General features: G+C 47.2%; 1 protein-coding gene across 9 annotated transcripts in view; it reads right to left on the bottom strand.

Annotated features, from left to right (window-relative positions):
- The window catches only part of LOC105022434 (plakophilin-4), an 83,726-nt gene that overhangs the window by 25,806 nt on the left and 39,306 nt on the right, over positions 1-18,614 (bottom strand). For 7 of the 9 annotated variants that reach the window (XM_010890817.5, XM_013137846.4, XM_034286896.1 and 4 more), the window contains 5 exons: positions 13,923-14,035; positions 8,977-9,011; positions 4,453-4,578; positions 3,700-3,902; positions 1,841-2,405 (listed from right to left, as the gene is read on the bottom strand). In XM_010890817.5, the coding sequence (XP_010889119.1) occupies positions 1,841-2,405; positions 3,700-3,902; positions 4,453-4,578; positions 8,977-9,011; positions 13,923-14,035 (1,042 nt within the window). The remainder of the gene's footprint in view (positions 1-1,840; positions 2,406-3,699; positions 3,903-4,452; positions 4,579-8,976; positions 9,012-13,922; positions 14,036-18,614) is intronic. The other 2 variants (XM_020054791.3, XM_010890819.5) reach the window with 1 other exon arrangement.

The raw sequence follows: 18,614 nt of genomic DNA on the forward strand, positions 1-18,614 counted from the left end.
CGCTCTAATCAATGAATCAATTAATCCTCTATCTTCCAGCCACCCAATATCCACAATTATTTTGCAGTTTAGAATATGCTTGTGGCCCAAATGGCACCCTATTTGTTATACAGAGCAATACTTTTGACCAATGCAGCCTCTATATGGCCCTGGTAAGAAGTAGCGCATTATGTAAGCAATAGCGTGCTATTTGGGCTGGAGGCAGCCTCTTACACATTCGGAAGTGGCTGGACCGTGTTTTCCCATGCTGCTTTGTTCCAGGAAGAGAATCCCTGCTGTGAGTCATTACAGAACATCATTTCATGTAAACAGTTTTTGCACCACGGGGGCTCTTTTCTTACGAAGAGGAAGAAAATCCTGACAAAGAAAATTAAAGATACCACGCACTACACAACCGACACGTCTCCAGATGGAAATGACAAACGATTGACAAATGCTCATTTCTGATTCAGCCGAAGAAGAAAAAGCCTTGGCAGGAGCTGAGGACGACAGCCAACCGCGATACCATTCTTTCTTTAGACTCCCTGTCAAGTAGCTCATATTTACAGACTTTAAAATGCCAAGCCAGGCTCCTATGGCTGACACCCGCGAAGATAAATGACAACAGATCTATCAATCAACACGCAACATATGAATTACTTAGAGGAACTTGTCAACTGTAGCACACTGATGCACCATCTCCCGGGAACGGCAGTCAGGCAGGAATGCTGGCACCCTGCTTAATATTGAAACAACTCATTGCAAATTGAATGAGCTTGACAAGGAAAACAAAATCTAACTTCAGTTTAATGGGCATCTTATGTGCTTAACAATCTGAGAACATAAACAGAGTCATAACAGTGTTTGTCTATGTCTTTGCAGAAACGTTCTATACATAAAGTATGAGCCGACATAGAATTTAGATATTATCCAAGTAAGACTAGTCCTACAAAATGTCTCTCAAGGCCTATTTGCATTTACTCGACTGCAGCCGCAGCGGAAAGAGGCTGAAGAAAACGAATCCCTTCCGTGATCATATTGATGGATTACAGGCCAAACCCACTGGGCTTTCCCTTTAAACAGTGGCCTGTGGCTTATGACGTGATTCCATATGAGACAGGGGGTCTGGCCCTGCCCCAGCCCGCAGACAGACATGGGCTCCTTACCACATAGCAATTCCTATCCCCTATATCAGTTTCCTAAATGTTTTTGGTTACTCACTGACTTTTCTACTGCCTCGAATACCCGTGAAGCACCTCCTCACAAGGGTCTCACGATGGTCTCTAGTGTCTCCAGTAGACAGACCAGTGCCTTCAGAGGTCCTAATACCCCTGGTTGGGAACCACCCTTTATAATGCTCTACTATTCATAAGACCCAGAGTCCATTTTGCCCTGGTTTAAAAGTAGTGACCTACTGAATGTAGGGGACAGGGTGTCATTTGGGAAGGCTCTCAGGGCTGAGCGAAGGCAGTGTCGCAGCCTGCCTACGGAAAACCATCTACAGCAGAGCCACAGAGAAAAGCCCCCCTGACTGTGATTATGGGGAGCGGACGTTCATTTATCAGGCTTAATGGCTGACCTGTGCTGCCATGACAGTCTAGCTATCGCCATAGAGCAGCAGAACGCTGGGCACCTTCACTCAGTGAATTGAAGGCACGATTCATTGAGTCCCATTCGGCATCCTGTTCTCTCAGTGCACTACTTCTGTTCGGAGCCTGTAGGAAATGGTGCAGCGAATCTGGGCAATTTGTGATCTGGAGGCATTATCTCCTTGTGTAGCCATGCATGTGTTAAGGCCGGAGGGAGTGGACATGTGGAGACTCCAACCCCTTCAGATAGCCTTACGGGGCCCCGGGCTGACCTGTGAGGCTGTCCGGCCGTGGAATCATCCTCTCGTAGACGTCGTAATTCTGGACTCCGTAGGGGTCTGCGTCGTGGTGGATCAGGGATCGAGGCAGGGTGGAGCCGTAGTGCTGCGGCTGAGCGGTCATGCTGGAGCGCGCCGGAGACCCCGACAGCCCGCCCGGCTGCTGGGCGAGTGGGCCGTCAGTCATGGTGAGGGGCGAGCCCATGCGACCCGACCCCGACGCCGCGGCCAAGACCTGGTAGGGCGAGGTTGTGCGGCTGGCACTGCCCGAGCGGGAGTTGGCGCTGCCCATGCGGCGCAGTGCGGCGGGGGAGCTTTTGGCGGTGTTGTAAGGGGAGCCGGCACGCTGGGCTGAGGGGAGGGTGGTGGAGAAGATGCTCGATAAAGGCTTGGGCTCCGTCACGATAGGGGAGCCGTAGTTGCTACCGGTGGCGGCCCTCAGGGATCCGCGTGAGGGGGACACACTGCTGCTGTAGGTCGGGGACTGGGTCCTGGAGGGGACCGAGCTCACCCTCCTCATGGCTCGACCAGGCGCTGCGGCGCTCAACACAGGGACCTGCTGGGACAGATGAGGACCAACCGCAACATGTTTTAATGGCACCTTTAACAGAGTCCCTGTAATATCTTCACGCTCACATTCGATATCAACCTTATTGAAAACCAACAATGCTGTTGTCAGGAGTTACTACTACTACTACTGTCAGTTGTGAGTACATATATTTTTTACACTTTTTCAAGTGACCCTGAACACTAAGCACCATGCTCTATCAACTGAGACCCTTCTACAAGGATGCTTTACATCCTCACAGAAAGAGGCTAGTCTTGTGGTTGTACTCAGTGTATGTATCTAACTTCCTCCTCATCTACCTGTCACTATGTAGCTTGTATTTGTGATCAGGAACAGCTTGGGTCCAAAGAGAAGTCCTTGAAGGCTTCTTTCTTTGCCAAACTCACATCAGTGGTGGCAAAGGCAGGTCTATGAAGGGCTATCAGGAGATTGCGACAGGAGTCCCATAATACTTTAGAAACCCCATCATTCAGCGTTACCGGTCCTATTATATTGCCTAACGCGAGTGTGTAGTCCGGTCGCAATAACAATGATTTACCTCGGGAAAGGTTATGTTTGTTTCTCAAAGGTTCACCACAAACGCCACATACATCCACAGAAAGATGGGGTTTTATTTGGCGATTTTGCTGCCATCTTCACTCAGCTAGCTACTGTTGCACGGAAGGCATTATTCTCGTGAGCATCTGTATAAACCCTTCCCAAGCAATGAATTTGATTGGGTTGTGTTTTGAGACGTTACTCGAAGAAAATATTTTTCCCCACAACAAAAGTCCTATAGATATTCCCTAGGCCTAGTGACAAGCCAGGCCTGGTTTAAGAGGCTACCCTTTACCTAACTCTACGGTTGTGACTACTGCAGACAGGGAGACCCTCTACCTAACTCTACGGTTGTGACTACCGCAGACAGGGAGACCCTCTACCTAACTCTACGGTTGTGACTACTGCAGACAGGGAGACCCTCTACCTAACTCTACGGTTGTGACTACTGCAGACAGGGAGACCCTCTACCTAACTCTACGGTTGTGACTACTGCAGACAGGGAGACCCTCTACCTAACTCTACGGTTGTGACTACTGCAGACAGGGAGACCCTCTACCTAACTCTACGGTTGTGACTACTGCAGACAGGGAGACCCTCTACCTAACTCTACGGTTGTGACTACTGCAGACAGGGAGACCCTCTACCTAACTCTACGGTTGTGACTACTGCAGACAGGGAGACCCTCTACCTAACTCTACGGTTGTGACTACTGCAGACAGGGAGACCCTCTATCCAACTGATGTACCTGGACCTTGGCCTGGCCCTCGGCCCTGGCATTCCTCAGGAGGGTGGAGGTTCCGCCTGGGCCCGGGTATGAGTGCTGCATCCTCAGCTCTGCCTTGGCTGGGCGACTGTGGTTCTGGCTACCATAATAACTGCCGGCATCCTGGTAGCCGCTGTCCGAGTACGAGTTCATCTGGGTGGAGCTACGGGAGTTCCCTGTAGACCCTGACAGAGAAGATTGGAGAAGCGGAGGTAGAAGAGAGGGGAAAACAGAGGGACCGGAAGAGAAAGAACAGAGACACAACGAGAAAGCAACAACATGAGTGTCCGCAATGCACTTCCTGACCTTCAGTTAGTCCACGGGACTAATGACCTCACACAGAGAGGCTGGTTCCATCTCCCTACCTGCCATACTGTAGCTATTCACTGACTCATTAAAATGATACAACACATCACATGGGGTTCTGAGTGTACCTTACCGAAACACTTCAAAGCATCATTAAATGGTTTGACTGCTGATGCAGAGAAATGGGGAATCGGCCAGCCTTGACAAAGAAACAGAAAGAGACAGAAAGCGAGAGACAACTAGAGAGGAAGGGGGTGGAGAGGGAAGTGGAAAGGAACGGAGAGAAAGAAGAAGAGAGGGAGAGACAGAAACACAGTGGGCGGTGAGGGAAGGAGGGAGAAAGAGAGAGAGATAAGGGAAGGACACGCAGAGAGAGACAGAGAGAGACAGAGAGAGTAACAGACAAGCTGAGTAATAACAGACGCTCACTTTCATGGAGAGAGGTCTGCTCTGGGGAGTACAGGGCCACCTGCTCCTGCTCTGTTCTCAGGCGGTAGGTGGGAGACTGAGAGCTGTCAGTCAGCCGAGACCTGGTGTCCCCCGAGGTGGAGACATCTGGCCCAGGAAAGACCGTGAGAAAGAGAGAAGTCAGTGGAGCCCGAGCGGCTCAGTGGACAGAGTACTGTGTTTGCAACGCCAGGGTTAATGAGGTCCATTCCTACAGGACAGAGCCCACATTAAACAGGACTTAAAGTCTGCATTGGCGGTGACTTCACAAATGTGTGCCGCCAAAACACAGACAGGCCTTTGAGGTATGTGTCCAGTAGATCCCTCAGGTCCTCTGGCCTTTTTACTATCCCAAAGCCCAGGACCAAGACAGACAGAGAGGGAGCTTTTCACTTTTATAACCCTAGCCTCCAGAAAAGCCTGTTCAAGAACCTAAAGAGCGGCGAGACTGTGGATATTTTAAGAGATCTTGAAACAAACCTTATTAGCGTTGCTTTGCCCTGGGGTGCATTTAATGGTTTAGTAGTTCAGTTTTCGTAGCTCATCATTTTTATTTGGATCCAGCTTTGTTTCATCAAAGGGTATTTTTATTGTTTTTATTGACTTTCCTGTAAAGCCCATTGCTAGGCACCAGTGACTGAAATGTGCTATATAAATAAAGACTGGACTGGGGTCAGCAACACCAAAAATGGATGCAGTGCACAGCCTGCTCAGGGACCCTTCGGGTAAGCATCTGCAATCTGATATATGCAGTATATAAAGGAGCCAAAATAATTGCAAAATAGGAGACATAGTAGTTAAGGGATTTCACGTTGGGGCAATAACATCTATTACACTACATTAACTTCACTCTCGTGTAAATTTTGAACCATTACATTTTATTATCATACTAATTCACCTACAAGACATTGGTGGTGCTCCTAATTTGGCAGGATACTGATGAAAATCCCCTCCTCAGAAACAGTTCCCAAAGTATAAAACACCCAAATGGCACCCTATTTCCCGATTTAGGGCACTTGTTTTTGACCAGGCCTCATAGGCCTCTTGTCAAAAAGTAGTGCACTTCACCGAGAACATGGTGAAAATTGGTAACACAGAGCATGGCAACAGTCAGGGTGGCATGGAGGAGGAATTACCACAGTAATGTCTATCATAAGCGGGTGCACAATGTTTCTACACAATCAAAATCGAATTAAGTGTGTCCAGCGTGAATGAGTGGCACCACAATAGATGGAACGGAGCGATGCAGGCGTTGGCAGCCAGTCAGAACCGGAGGGAGGGGCCTTGTTGGCGGGAATGTGAACAAGGGAGAATTCCATGGAGGAGGAGCCGTATGCTGCTCCTCTCCGGAGCGGCTGTTTGCACAGTTCCATTGACTCTGAGGCCTAGTATGTTTGAAAGCCTGACTGCTCACGCTCCCAGTTGTATCTCAGTAACCCATTCCTTTGGCCAACGGGTCCGCACGCTCTTGCCTTACGGATTGGCCGCAGCTACGGCGCCTCAATAAATCCTGCTCAGGCTATTACTATGGACGACGTGAAATGATTGGTTGACCACTGCGAGTGGCGTGGGCCGACACTTAAATCTTTCAAACGGCCCACGTTCCCCGTGTGAAGGATTTCTACACAGTCAGAAAACATCATGAAATATTCATGCTGAGGATAAAATGTGATCGTTAAAAAAGCAGTATTTAAAGATATGCCAATGGAAAATTGTCTGGCGAGAAATGTCCCTTCTGACCAAACAGCAACGGTTTTCCAACAGACGACTAAAACAACACTTCCCACATACAGTAATCCCCAGCGCCCCACAGCACATAAGCAGCATTTCAGGAACTTTTCAGGCAAGTAGATGTTTGATGTGTACTTTCTGCCCTCAGGGTGGCCTCGACCCGGTTGGTGAAGGCAGAAGGTGCACAATGAAATGAGTGTAACATGTCCACTGCTCCTGCTGAACATTAGGATAGAAGTGTGCAGGTGTCCCAAAAGGCAGCCTATTCCATAACAGTATTTCCTCTACTTTACTCCCAAATAGCTCCCAAATAGTTGGGGACAAAGAATCAACCCTTTTGTGTCGCATCAACGTCACAAAAGGGTTGATGCGTGAAATTACCTCCCATGCAACTAATAAAAGCAACTAGCTAGCTACTAACTAATGAGGCAGTATGAATTCCATGTACAGTATATTACTGTGTTGCATTGGGGGTTAAAAAGGGGGTAGGAAATAGAGTGTTGCTGGATGTAGCACACAGTGCCCCATGACTTTACACATATTACATTTGTAACTTTACAAACTCTGAAATTGCGCAAATTAACAACATTAACACCACAAAAGGATATGTTTATATTAGATATGTCCTCTGCCAGCTGAAACCATTTCTCAATGGGCTCCACCTTATTATATCCTTTACCTTATGTATTATTTAAATAGTCATTTTGTTTATATAAATCCCACGCAGTTTTTCCTTTGTAAATGTACACAATACACACTATATATACACAATGCAGACTTATTTTGAAGGCAAAACACGTAAACCGGCTGTCTGATTGTTGCTGCCGAATGTTGTTGCTTGCCTGCATGATGCTAATCTATTGTAGCCGATTGTAGCCGGTTGTCACACAGACGATGGCTACCTTCTTTATAACAATTTCACAGCCACTTACTGACAGTTGAGCGCAAAATTGTGCGTGCTAATAACAGGTGCCACTGTTATTTCAATAAGAGGGAAACAGTGCATATTGTGTACTTCTTTTGAGCAGGGCTCAGAGGGTTTTTGGTATACAGGCGAGCCCCTATGCTTGTGTTCTTTCTCAGTCTTTCCACAGCAACACCTCCTCCCAAAATTCACAGTGTGGCGAGAGGCAGGCGGGACTGGAGGCCGCGAGGCCAGTAGTCATTACCCTCCACAGCAGCACCCTGCAGCTCATTCCATTCCAATCACGTCTCTTGCCCACAAACATTGACAACTTGAATCCCAAATGGCACCCTAGTTCCTACTTAGTGCACTACTTTTGACCAGGGCCTGTGGACCCCCAATACGGCTCTGGTAAAAAAGTAGCGCATCAAGTAAGTAATAGGGAGTCATTTGGGAGGCCGCCTCCCCCTCTGACTCCTAATGTAATAAGTAGTGGAGGAGTTCCAAGGATGACAAAATAATACCCTGTGTATGAACCCGGGCCAATAAAGTGAGACAGCTGATTAAAACGGTGAGTAACAACAATTCTCACTCCTCATCCATGGACAGGATGTCGCTCACTTAATATCTACAAACATCAGCTATCAATTCTGCTCCATATTTCTGGATTAGAAAAATAAATGACCGTGCCTAACATTAATTTCACATCTACAATATGGGAATCAATCCATATTAGGCTCAATGCCAGCGTCCCAAAGGGCACTCTATTGCCTACACAGTACACTATTTTTGACCAGGCCTCTATGGGTCCTGGTTGAAAGTTGTTAATCATGGCACCATTTGGAACGACAATGTCTTTTTTTCATACTGCTGGTCATGGTTTCTATAAAGCAACCAACCGAAGCGAGAGGAGAATGGAAAAACATACAGAGACAAGCTACAATGTATTGAAGACGCACTGTGGGATCTGAGGCACAACAAATTCATATTTAACAAATGTTACGTTTATTCATGTTTTCTTTTATTTTTGCAACATACGGTCTATGAAAAGTACAATTGTACACAACTGGATGATGTACTATCTAAAAAGCCTTCTTGCTCATGTGCCACTACGGAAAGAAAAATAAACTCCAAACTGCATCTTTTAAATTCCCAGTGCATATGTACAATAACCCCAAGGATCAATCTGACAAGATCCACACTAAAAGATTAATGACGACTGCAGCGATTCACCTAGTTCCCTTCTACAATTAATAAGCCATGAAATACATTAGTACCATGCACTTCATTATCAATTCGAGCAGCACCAGCAAAACGTGTCTGGAGATACTTCACCTACTCACTAGTCAACTCAGTAAGAAGGAGAAAGGAAGTGTTTGGGTTTGTGAGGGGGGGGATTTGGTCGGGATAATAATTAAATGTGACATGGACCAGCGAAGACTCATTAAATCATTATACGTTTGATATACACACGGCATGGCAGTATGGTTTTTATAGAGTAACAATTCATATGATTACATGCAAAGGAAAAAGGGTGGATATTTGTCAGGTTGCACACAAGGTCCAACTGAGTCTTGGCTTCCACATAGTAATCCAACCCCCCTGAAAGGAGAGGTGCATGAAGCTACATAGATGAGCACCCGGGGAACAATTCACGTTAACCGCCTTGGCAAAAATACAGATTTTTCACCTTGCTGGCTCTGTTATTGGTAAGTTTAACCTTTTCGGGTCCTGGTCAGATATTCTGACCACATAGACGAGGGCCCTATTTTGGGTTATGGTGAAAAATAGTGGAGTTCTGGTCCAAATAATATTATTACCCAAATATAGTGACATTTAAGACAGTGTACATAAGAATGCTCAGACTTTACCTGCAGATCTCCAGGGGAGGGACTTCTCAGATGAGCTGAAAGACAGAGAGAACACATTAAATATGTAGAAATTAGAGCGAGGAAGGAACACTAAGTATGTACAAACAGGAAAGAGAAAGCCTTGGTTGTCATCATGAAATGTGTCTGCATTCATATAATGGTGGAAACCCTTCAGCGGAAAGCCTCCAAAGCCACACTCAGACTATTTGTTGCAGTATAGACGTCTAATCAAGCATGACACGATGCAATCAAAGCAATGGTAGACGGACAGAAATGGAATGTAGCGGAGTTAATTGCTGTGGCCAGCGCAACACTATGCCAAAATATAAATAAGACGCCTAGACCAAACACTGAACTCCGATCCAAAACAGTAATTTCTCCTCTCCGGCCGCGCTAGTTGGAAAGGAGTCCTGGGTGACAGGTGGTCTTTACTGCCACCAAAGACACTACCATGAGGATCCTCCTTTTTCCGGAGCTTGTGTTATTTTCATCCTGGTCACTCGGTGAGAAATACACTCTGCAAACAAATGGAAAAGGTCAGACTTGGTGATCCATCCTGACAGGGAGCTGAGAGTTCTCCCTGAGAACTTCTGAAACTGAGCGCGGCTTAGTAAAGAAAGAAGAAAAGAAAAAAACAGAAGACGCAGACCGGCATGGAGGACAGAAAACACATGAACACACCCACGGGTACATACCAATGCATATTTATCGTAAACACAGGGAAAGTCGTTTCCCGAAAACAATTAGGTGTGACGCTGACATCCAGGGAGGGAAGCCATTTTGAAAACGCATCATGGCCCCTCACACAGACTCATCCCAAATAGCACAGTGAGGGCCCCAGTCAACAGTAGCGCACTGCAATAAGCATAAAGGGGCCATTTGGGAAGCATGCTGGGACCACAGAGCGGGATGTACACGGGTGGGGGTGGGGGGGTGATGGATGGTGGGGTCAACAGCGCCGGGCCCTGGATCACTGAGAAGGTGAACAGGCAGCCAACCGTCCAGACGGGTAGATTGCTGAGACGGATGCCAAGGACCAGAGGCAGCCAGACCAATCACAGGCCTGGGTAATGCAGAGGCAGTAGAGGGCTTTAACAAGCCAAATGGCTCCTTTTTACAATAAAGCGCACTTCTGAACAGCGCCCTATAGACCCTTCAAATACCCTGATTAAAAGCACACGGTCTAGGACTTGTGATTCATACTCCTCTACAGAGAGAGTGGCCGTGAAACTAGACCTCCTGATCTCCTATAGTATCAGACACTTCAACGTGATTATGGGGGGCAAACATCTCAAAGCAAAAATAGCATTGGCTCTACAACAACAGTCAAAAGGTTGAACTAAAAGTCACATGTACCCAGCCTGCTTCAATTACATAAGAAAATGATTCACCACTGCAACAACTATTCACATATTTATTTGTAATGATCAAGTCATCTAAGAAGCCGCCTGTGAGTGCTGGACCCGAGTCCGGGTTCTCACCCCTACCTTTGAATGAAATATTTTAGCTTGTCATTATTTTCATGCACTCACGGATGGCGTTCACTGGCTGTATCTTCCCATTTGAGGGGATGTTAAACAAGCTTATAGAATTAGGGAAGGGTGATCGGCATAACAACGAAGCACAGGCAATAAAATAAAAAAAAGCTGGGAGAAGTGTGCTCCATTGAGCCATGCCAGATGAAGTGGCATCATGTCCCAAATGGCACCCATTTCTCTTCACAGTACACTCATTTTGAACCGGGCTTATAGGGTTCTGGTCAAGAGAAGTGCACTAAATAGGGAACACAGTGAAATTTGGGACACACAGTGCCAAGTTTTTCCATTATCATACTCAATCCCATCTCATAGCCGCGGCAGTTTATGTCAAGGGAAACAAGGGAGTAACCTGCTGAAACCCACAAACATTACCAAAAAAAATTACGTTCCAGAGAAGAAAACATCCATGCAGAATCTTCTGTAGGGCAAACGGAGCCTCTGTCTGCCCTACCACCATAGACGTGGGTCGGGGGGGTAGCGTCGTGCAACATGGTAAAAGAAACGACACATTCTGGTGTTCAAATCCATGTGCAATAATGTCTAAGCAAAAAAAAAAAAATATATATATACTTGCCTGGTGTAGCTTCTGTGTTTGCAATATCGCCAATGGCAGTTTTACTATTACGGATTCCATCAGGTTTAAAGTTCAAATGAAAGACCTTTAGTGGTCAGCTACAAAGGTGGAGCATATACGCTCCATTGCAGGGTGAGAAGTTGCACCTAGAGGCTGATCTTGAATCAGTTTTGGCTTTCCTTTGTAAATGGTTAGGATGGGGGGGGGGGGGTCTTATCACAGATCTATATTTAGGAGAATCACTACGCGGGAGTTTCTGTTCCCCTGGGTGGGAGGCCCTTCCTCAGCCAACAGCCACCCAGAAAACCGCTGGTCAAATTGTCTCAGATGCTGTGCTAAAGGTGCCCCTCAGGACACACCTCTATTGTTGGGCCAGATGAGACATGGAGCTAAACGGTGTGACCTTGAGGACAAGGAGAATCCCTATTGAGACACAAACGGCCCCAAGGATTACCATATCGCCACTTCTTTATAGGGCGTTAAAAGGTGCGAAAATCACTATGCATGTTTCCTTTACAGGGCTGGGAGGAGGCGCTCAGCCTGTATGGACGGCACGGCAGGATGCCATGGACCATCATCCCTCAGGCTAATGGCTCTGCTTCATTCCAGACCGGGGAGCCTAATGTAACCCTCTTCAGTCCCCTGATGTTCCCCAGCCTTCCTCCATCAGTAAAAGGAGCATTCCCCAGCCTTTGTCTCGGGAGAGAATGACATACAGCTTTACCCAGACTGGGCAGCGTTTCCCAAACCCTCCTATATCAGTCAAAATAGCCTCCGCCGCCAGTCAATAGGGTGCAGGCGGCCCACCACTGACCTCCCAGCCCAGCTGGAGATAGTATGACCTCCGAAAAGCCAGTTCTGGAAGCTCTGGGTATGGGACGCCAGGAAGGCCATCACCTCTCCACACTGCACATTGCCATAATGAAATGGCTGAAATTCATAGCAAGCAGGTGGCACCAAACGGAAAAAAAAAACTCTGCAAAACCACTCAGTGCCATGATCTAAGGCTAAGCCCTTATACTGTCTGAGAGTGCTGAGAATGATGCCCAGGAAATGACCCCCATACTGCAGGGAGAAAATGATGCTGGTACAATCTAACAAATATAATCAATATCCTCGCTTGATCCACTCTCCCGGGCGACAGAGAAGCCTCTTGTGGGGGAAATGGCAGTAAATAGCCTGGTTGACACCCTTTTCTCTGATGCACAGACATGGATAGCCAGGCTGCTTTTCCACTCCTTTGTAGCAGACCTTTGAGCCCTGAGAGTTGTAATGGACACTCACACACTAAGAGTGGCTGCTGGGCTGCCGAAGCCATGTAGGCAGTCTGATCTATGCCCACCTGTCCCAAGTGAACTACATCCAACCACAACCAGTTAAAACGACTGCACTACACAGAGAAAAGGGTGCCATTTGGGATGGATCCTATCTGCGTGTGAGTGAGTGAGTGAGTGAGTGAGTGAGGGGCTCTGGGTAATTGTCAGCCAAGAAAGGTGCTTAATGATTTTACAGCCACATGGACAACTAGACTGGCTGTCAAATGACTTCAAACACACTAGTCACATTGAAACAGCCACTAGAGAAATAACTGAATCCACACAATACGTTGTATTCACTGGGTCGGTCTAGAACGGAATCACACTCATGACCAGACCTACTGACCCGGGTCAAAACCAGCGCACTACAAAGGGTTCAGGGTGAATCTTCAGGTCCACACGATCCAACATCCAACTACAGTAGAAAAAACAACAGAGAAATACTACTCAACCTGTCGTCACCTAGTATCGTATTCACCTCAAAATACATAGACCATCCCAGTTCATATCTGAGTGGTTGAGCTAATCGAAGCAGCGATATGCATAAACCAACAGAATACCCAGATTTAATAGCAGCCACTAAAATGTGTCCATTAGCAATTTCCCTTGAATTTCATAGTCTATTAACTTCCTCTTTTATTTCTCCTACCTTAATACATTCCTACTAAACAAACACCACATTATACGGGTGTATTCATTCAGCCAAACACAACATTTTAGATAAGTGATGAGAGGTTAGTCAAACCGAACAAAATGGAGAGGGACATACCTGATTTTGTCCAGTAGGAAAAAAAAGACAAAAAATGAAAAAAAATAAACCTTGACACTCCCTCAAATAAACCCAGCCATCTCCCTTTCTAACACGACCACCACATAGCACCTCAAAGTCAGCAGGCCGTGACCTGAGCTAGTCAGACATGGGTGCAGGGAAGCCATTTGAATGTAATGTTGACAAATGTGAACATATGAAAGCTCGCATGTCCAGACATATGTGTGTGGTAGTCAGTGAGGCATGGCAGAGGAACTACACATCTGATGTATAGGGAGTAAAAGGACTTCCTGTACCCTAGCTCTGCCACCCAAAGTCCGCCAGTAAGACAGTACAGTAAAGCCTCTCTGCTTAGCCGCAAGTAAAAAGTATACAAATGTGGACACAGCCGTGATTCGTAACTCAATGCAAGTGCGTAGCATTACAGTTTAAACTGCATCCCTATGTAACGTGCTGACAGCATCCAGCCTTTCCTTCCTATTACCGCTCATATCAACCATTTTCTGCTGCCAAAGACAACCCACTGTGCTTTAGTTTCAATGACTAGTCAAGCTGAAAGGTGAATGATGAGATTATCCAAGTTGACGCCTCCATCTCTGTGCTATATATATCGTCCAATCAGGTGTCAGTTCGTTTCCATTCCCGGGCCAAAAGGTGACGCTATGGCCTACTGTTGGGCATATTGAGGGAGTTATATTGAGGGGGTATGTTTCACTATATGGGACTGTGTGTGTGTGTGTGCTCATTACCTGCCACTAGCAGCGCCTGGCGACTCCGCTCCCAGTCTGCATCGTTCCAGCTGATTGGCCACAATCTGTCTTTCCACCTCCAGTTCCCTAGTCAGCCTCTCAAACTGGAGCTCCTGCAGAAACACAAGGACAAGACACAGTCAGGAACACCAGGTCAGGGGTGACTTCTACGGGAGCTCCCTCGGACAGTCTGGCCTTAATGGAACTTTCTGGTTAAACACAGGTCCGGGAGGAGAGAAAAAATTAAAAAAGGATGGAAAACCAGACAGACATTTCTTGACTGTTGATGACATGAAGGAAGGAGAAGTCTGGATGGTTTAAAGAGCAGAAGCAGCCTGGTTGTTGGCACGTACAGACACTACGCAAACAAAGCTGTAAAAAATAAATAAAAAAGAAGCAGACAATGGCTCCCTAATAGACAGGGGTAATTATATATGCCTCAGAATACAAAGAAACCATCTGAACCACGCATGCTCACATGGCCCCGGGTGTATATGGTAACGTACAGCCCACACAAGGAGTCAGAAGCACCACTTTAGCCTGGGTAAGGAGAGGGTTATTCAGCCTGGCTTCCACTGGGGTCTCCTCCGGGAGCAGCAGGAATAAGCATCTGACTCTTCTAATTATCTAACTCCAGTGAGGCTGTCTGCCCATGCTCTCTCATTTTGGGTGTCAGCCCGGCTCCGAGCACTGCAGCGTGTCACATGAAGACAGAGTCTCGCGTACACAAACTTGCGTGTACGCACGCACACATACACACAAAACGCACGCACGCAAACACACCAAACCGACCAAAGTACAACGTACACGCATACATCACGCACAGCCTTTTCCTTTTCACCTGCGCCATCGTGTACACATACACGCTAACACACACACACACACAAACACACACACACTCTGGTGCCCAGTTTTCTTCTCTGATACTCAGGCACATATTCCCACTCACCTTAGTAGCATGTGGGGCTGTGAAGGCGGTATTCAAGCTAGCCTAGCTCTGTCCGTCCTCCAGGTTGTTAGGAGTCTCTGGCAGAAAACAGCCAGCGCCGGCCTCTGCATTACACTTCCCGAAGCAAGTTGGCCACTCTCTGCTGTGGCTTCGGGCTGCCCACTTCTCATACCTCTCTTCTCGGGCTACTCTGAGAACGTCTCAGAAGAGAGTGCTAGCTAACGCTCCCCCCACTCCCCCCCACCCCACCCTCCCCCGCCTGCCTCGCATTGTCCCCTCCTCTCCTCTCCTCTCCTCCCCTCAGGCTCTGTGGTGGTCATGTGCGAGGCTGGCTGCTGCAGAGAGGGGAGCAGTGCCACAACCCTGCCTCTCTCCTAAAGACAGAGCAACGCTGCAGTTTCCACAGGAAGCCTGACCATCTCCACGGTGGGTTTGCTCCCGCCTGACCACAGGATACTGCCAGGGAACAGGCCGAAACGGAGCCCTGTTAATACCCAGCACCCCCCTCCTCCCCGGGCCCTGTCAGCACCGCTGAAAATGATGCACATCCATCGTCAAATCGATGATCATTGCAATGACAGAGAAAACTAGTGATCACGATTTAAGAGTCGAGCTATTACCGGGTCTCTCAAAGTATGTTAATAAGCTCTTAGCGAAGGCCGTATCTTTTCAGTGACATCTAGCGAAGTATCCTGCGGTGATCTGGTAAATGCTCATCTAGCTGAATAAAACACTTGCAAGGGGTAATCTAACAGCGGTAGTGTTAGTGCTGTAGTGTGTGTGTGTGTGTGTGTGTCTGTTTGCCAACAGCTTGCGCATATCCCCGCGCTCTCTGCAACACTCACACCACATTACACAAGCTATTAAACCTCACAGACTGCATGGCTCACCGTTCATAAAAGCATAGGGTGGTTTGACTGCTTAAATCACTGGTGCAGGAGTATCTGTTTAGACCAGGGACGCGGAGCACTGAAGGAGAGATAAAGAGCAGGACTTTAAGCCCTATTTTTCCCAGAAAATCTTAAACAAACAGACTCTAGATCACAGAGGACAGGTAATCAGTTGACATTGCAATGAAAAAGTATGCCAGCAGGATCCAAGCAGAGTTCACATTATTAGGCAGAAAGTTGGGTTGCGCAAGAGAAAAAAACACTTGATGAATCCAGTGTGCTCAGGGGCTTCTAGGCAAACAGAGGATTCAAACATAAACAATTTCACAGTCTGTAGGCAGGACGGTGTTGAATCACTGGGCCAGAGAGCCCGATAGAAAACACTGATAACAGGACGCCACCCACTTCTTTATGTTTTGCAATACTTTTAACAACCCCATAGTCTCTGGTCAAAAAAAGGGCATTAAATAGGAAATAGGGGGCCATTTGGGAAGCATCTGGGGTGGTCGACCCTTTCAGTATGAGAAGAACAGATAAGGCTTCACTTTCACAGCTCCTTCCACCTTATGTTCAGTTGTCAGTTTAACTCAACCATATACTCGACCGTGTACTAATGTTTGTGAGGACATAGACATGTTTTACCCTTTGTGGAGAATTCATCATTCGACTGCCTTTCGAAGCTCGTCCTCACGCAGATTTCCTCGCATGTCCAAAGTCTGACAGCTAAAATCAGGTTGCATTTTCGAAAAAAAAAAAAAAAAACAGGTCTCTACAGAAATCAGACTGTGTTTATGATGAAACCGGACAGAGAGGGGCATCTGCTGCAGCCATAAGGAGCTATGGGCATGATCCACACGACTTTCGGACCAGCTCCAAGCCTGTCGTCCCACGCATTGAGCTCTGACTAGTGTAGGAGACCCACAGGACCCTGCATGGAGGCGGAGCCATCTTCCCTCTGGCTCTCCCTCTTTAGGCCTCTCCTGCTGTATCCTAAGAGTGACCCACTCCTACCCCGCAGCTAAGCACAGCAGAGACCAGATCTCACCTGGCCTGATGGCATCTGTACCATTCCTCTCCTTCCCTCCTCCATTTGACCATAATTATTACCTAGAACTACCAAATCTAGATTTTACAGCTTTTACTTCATTCCATTGTGAATATGACCAGGGATGTCTGAGGATAGGCCGTGAAGACCTGGGATTTGCTGGTGACACTGGCAGTGATTTATTTAGAATTCAAGGCACACGAATGCTACCATAGCATTCTGCAGCGATACAACATCCCACCTGGTTTGCGCTTAGTGGGACTATTATTATATTATTATTATACTATTATATTATCGTTTTTCAATAGGACAATGACCCAAAACAAACCAGGGTGTGTAAGGGCTGTTTGACCAAGAAGGAGAGTGATGGGCCTGCATCAGATGACCTAGCCTCAACCCAACTAAGATGGTTTAGGACAAGTTGGACTGAAGAGTGAAGGAAAAGCAGCTAAGAAGCGCTCAGCACATACAGTAACTCACAAAAGTGAGTACACCCCTCACATGTTTGTAAATATTTAAGTATATCTTTTCATGTGACACACAACACTGAAGAACTGACATTTTCGTTTAGGGGTGTACTCACTTTTGTTGCCAGCGGTTTAGAAATTAATGGCTGTGTGTTGTGTTATTTTGAGCAGACAGCAAATGTACACTGTTATACAAGCTGTATACTCACTACTTTACATTGTAGCAAAGTATCATGTCTTCAGTGTTGTCACATGAAAAGATAGACACAAATACTGACAAAAATGTGAGGGGTGTACACACTTTTGTGAGATACTGTACATGAACTCCTTCAAAACTATACAAAAAGCGATCCAGTGAGTCCCTCATGAAGCTGGTTGAGAGAATGCCAAGAGTGTGCGCAAAGCTGTCATCAAGGCAAAGGGTGTCTACTTTGAAGAACCAAAAATATAAATGTATTGATACTTTTTTGGTTACAACATAATTCCACGTGTTGTTTCATAGTTTTGATGTCTTCACAATTTTTCTACATTGTGAAAAAAATTTTAAAGACCCTTGAGTGAGTGTGTCCAAACATTTTGACTGGTACTGTACGGATGTGATATGTTGTTAAATCAGCTCGTCGTTCCAGGCTGATACTTGCCATTCTAATGAAACCCGGATGGGGTCTACACAGACTAAGTGGAGAGTCCAGTACAGGCCTGAAATAGAACAGCTCCAGCTCTGCTCACCATGTATAATTCATTGCGTTTGCAGAGCGTGGCTCAGTCAGACGCCGAATGGGACACATCCATTCAGCTTAATGATGCGGCACGCCGGGACGACGGCCGCGGTAATGACCATTAAAACAAGGCTGTTGCTTATTTAGCCCATGTGGCGACAGGGCAGTTGGGGGGGGGGGGGGGGGCTGACAGAGGGCCCCCCCGCCACTCACCCCCCCTCCCCCCACTCCCGGTCCGTGCCAGGCTTAGTTTGAAGAGGATTCCAGACAACGGAGGCTGGTCGTGCTGTACCAACATGCCGCTTCGCTCAAGCTCTGCTCAGCGCCGCTCTTTGTTCAGCATGACAATGCGTGTCAGTCTGCAGGCCTCATGGTTCTGTCACCCAGCGCTGAATCGGATCCTGTCCCCATCCGTCTCTGCCTTTTATACGGCCCAGTACCAACAGATGACACACCGCGCCACAGTTCGCAGGGCTCTCGCAGACGCCTAATGGACAGTGACACAGCGGGACTCGGCTTAAATCTCCCAGCACAGCATCTGCCCCGCCCCGACCTGCAACCTCAGCATGGCCGAGTCGCAGCCCCTCACCCCGTCCAATGTCTTAGGCGGCACAGTGAGTCC

Source organism: Esox lucius, chromosome 16, assembly GCF_011004845.1.
Source record: "Esox lucius isolate fEsoLuc1 chromosome 16, fEsoLuc1.pri, whole genome shotgun sequence".
Lineage (NCBI taxonomy): Eukaryota > Metazoa > Chordata > Actinopteri > Esociformes > Esocidae > Esox > Esox lucius.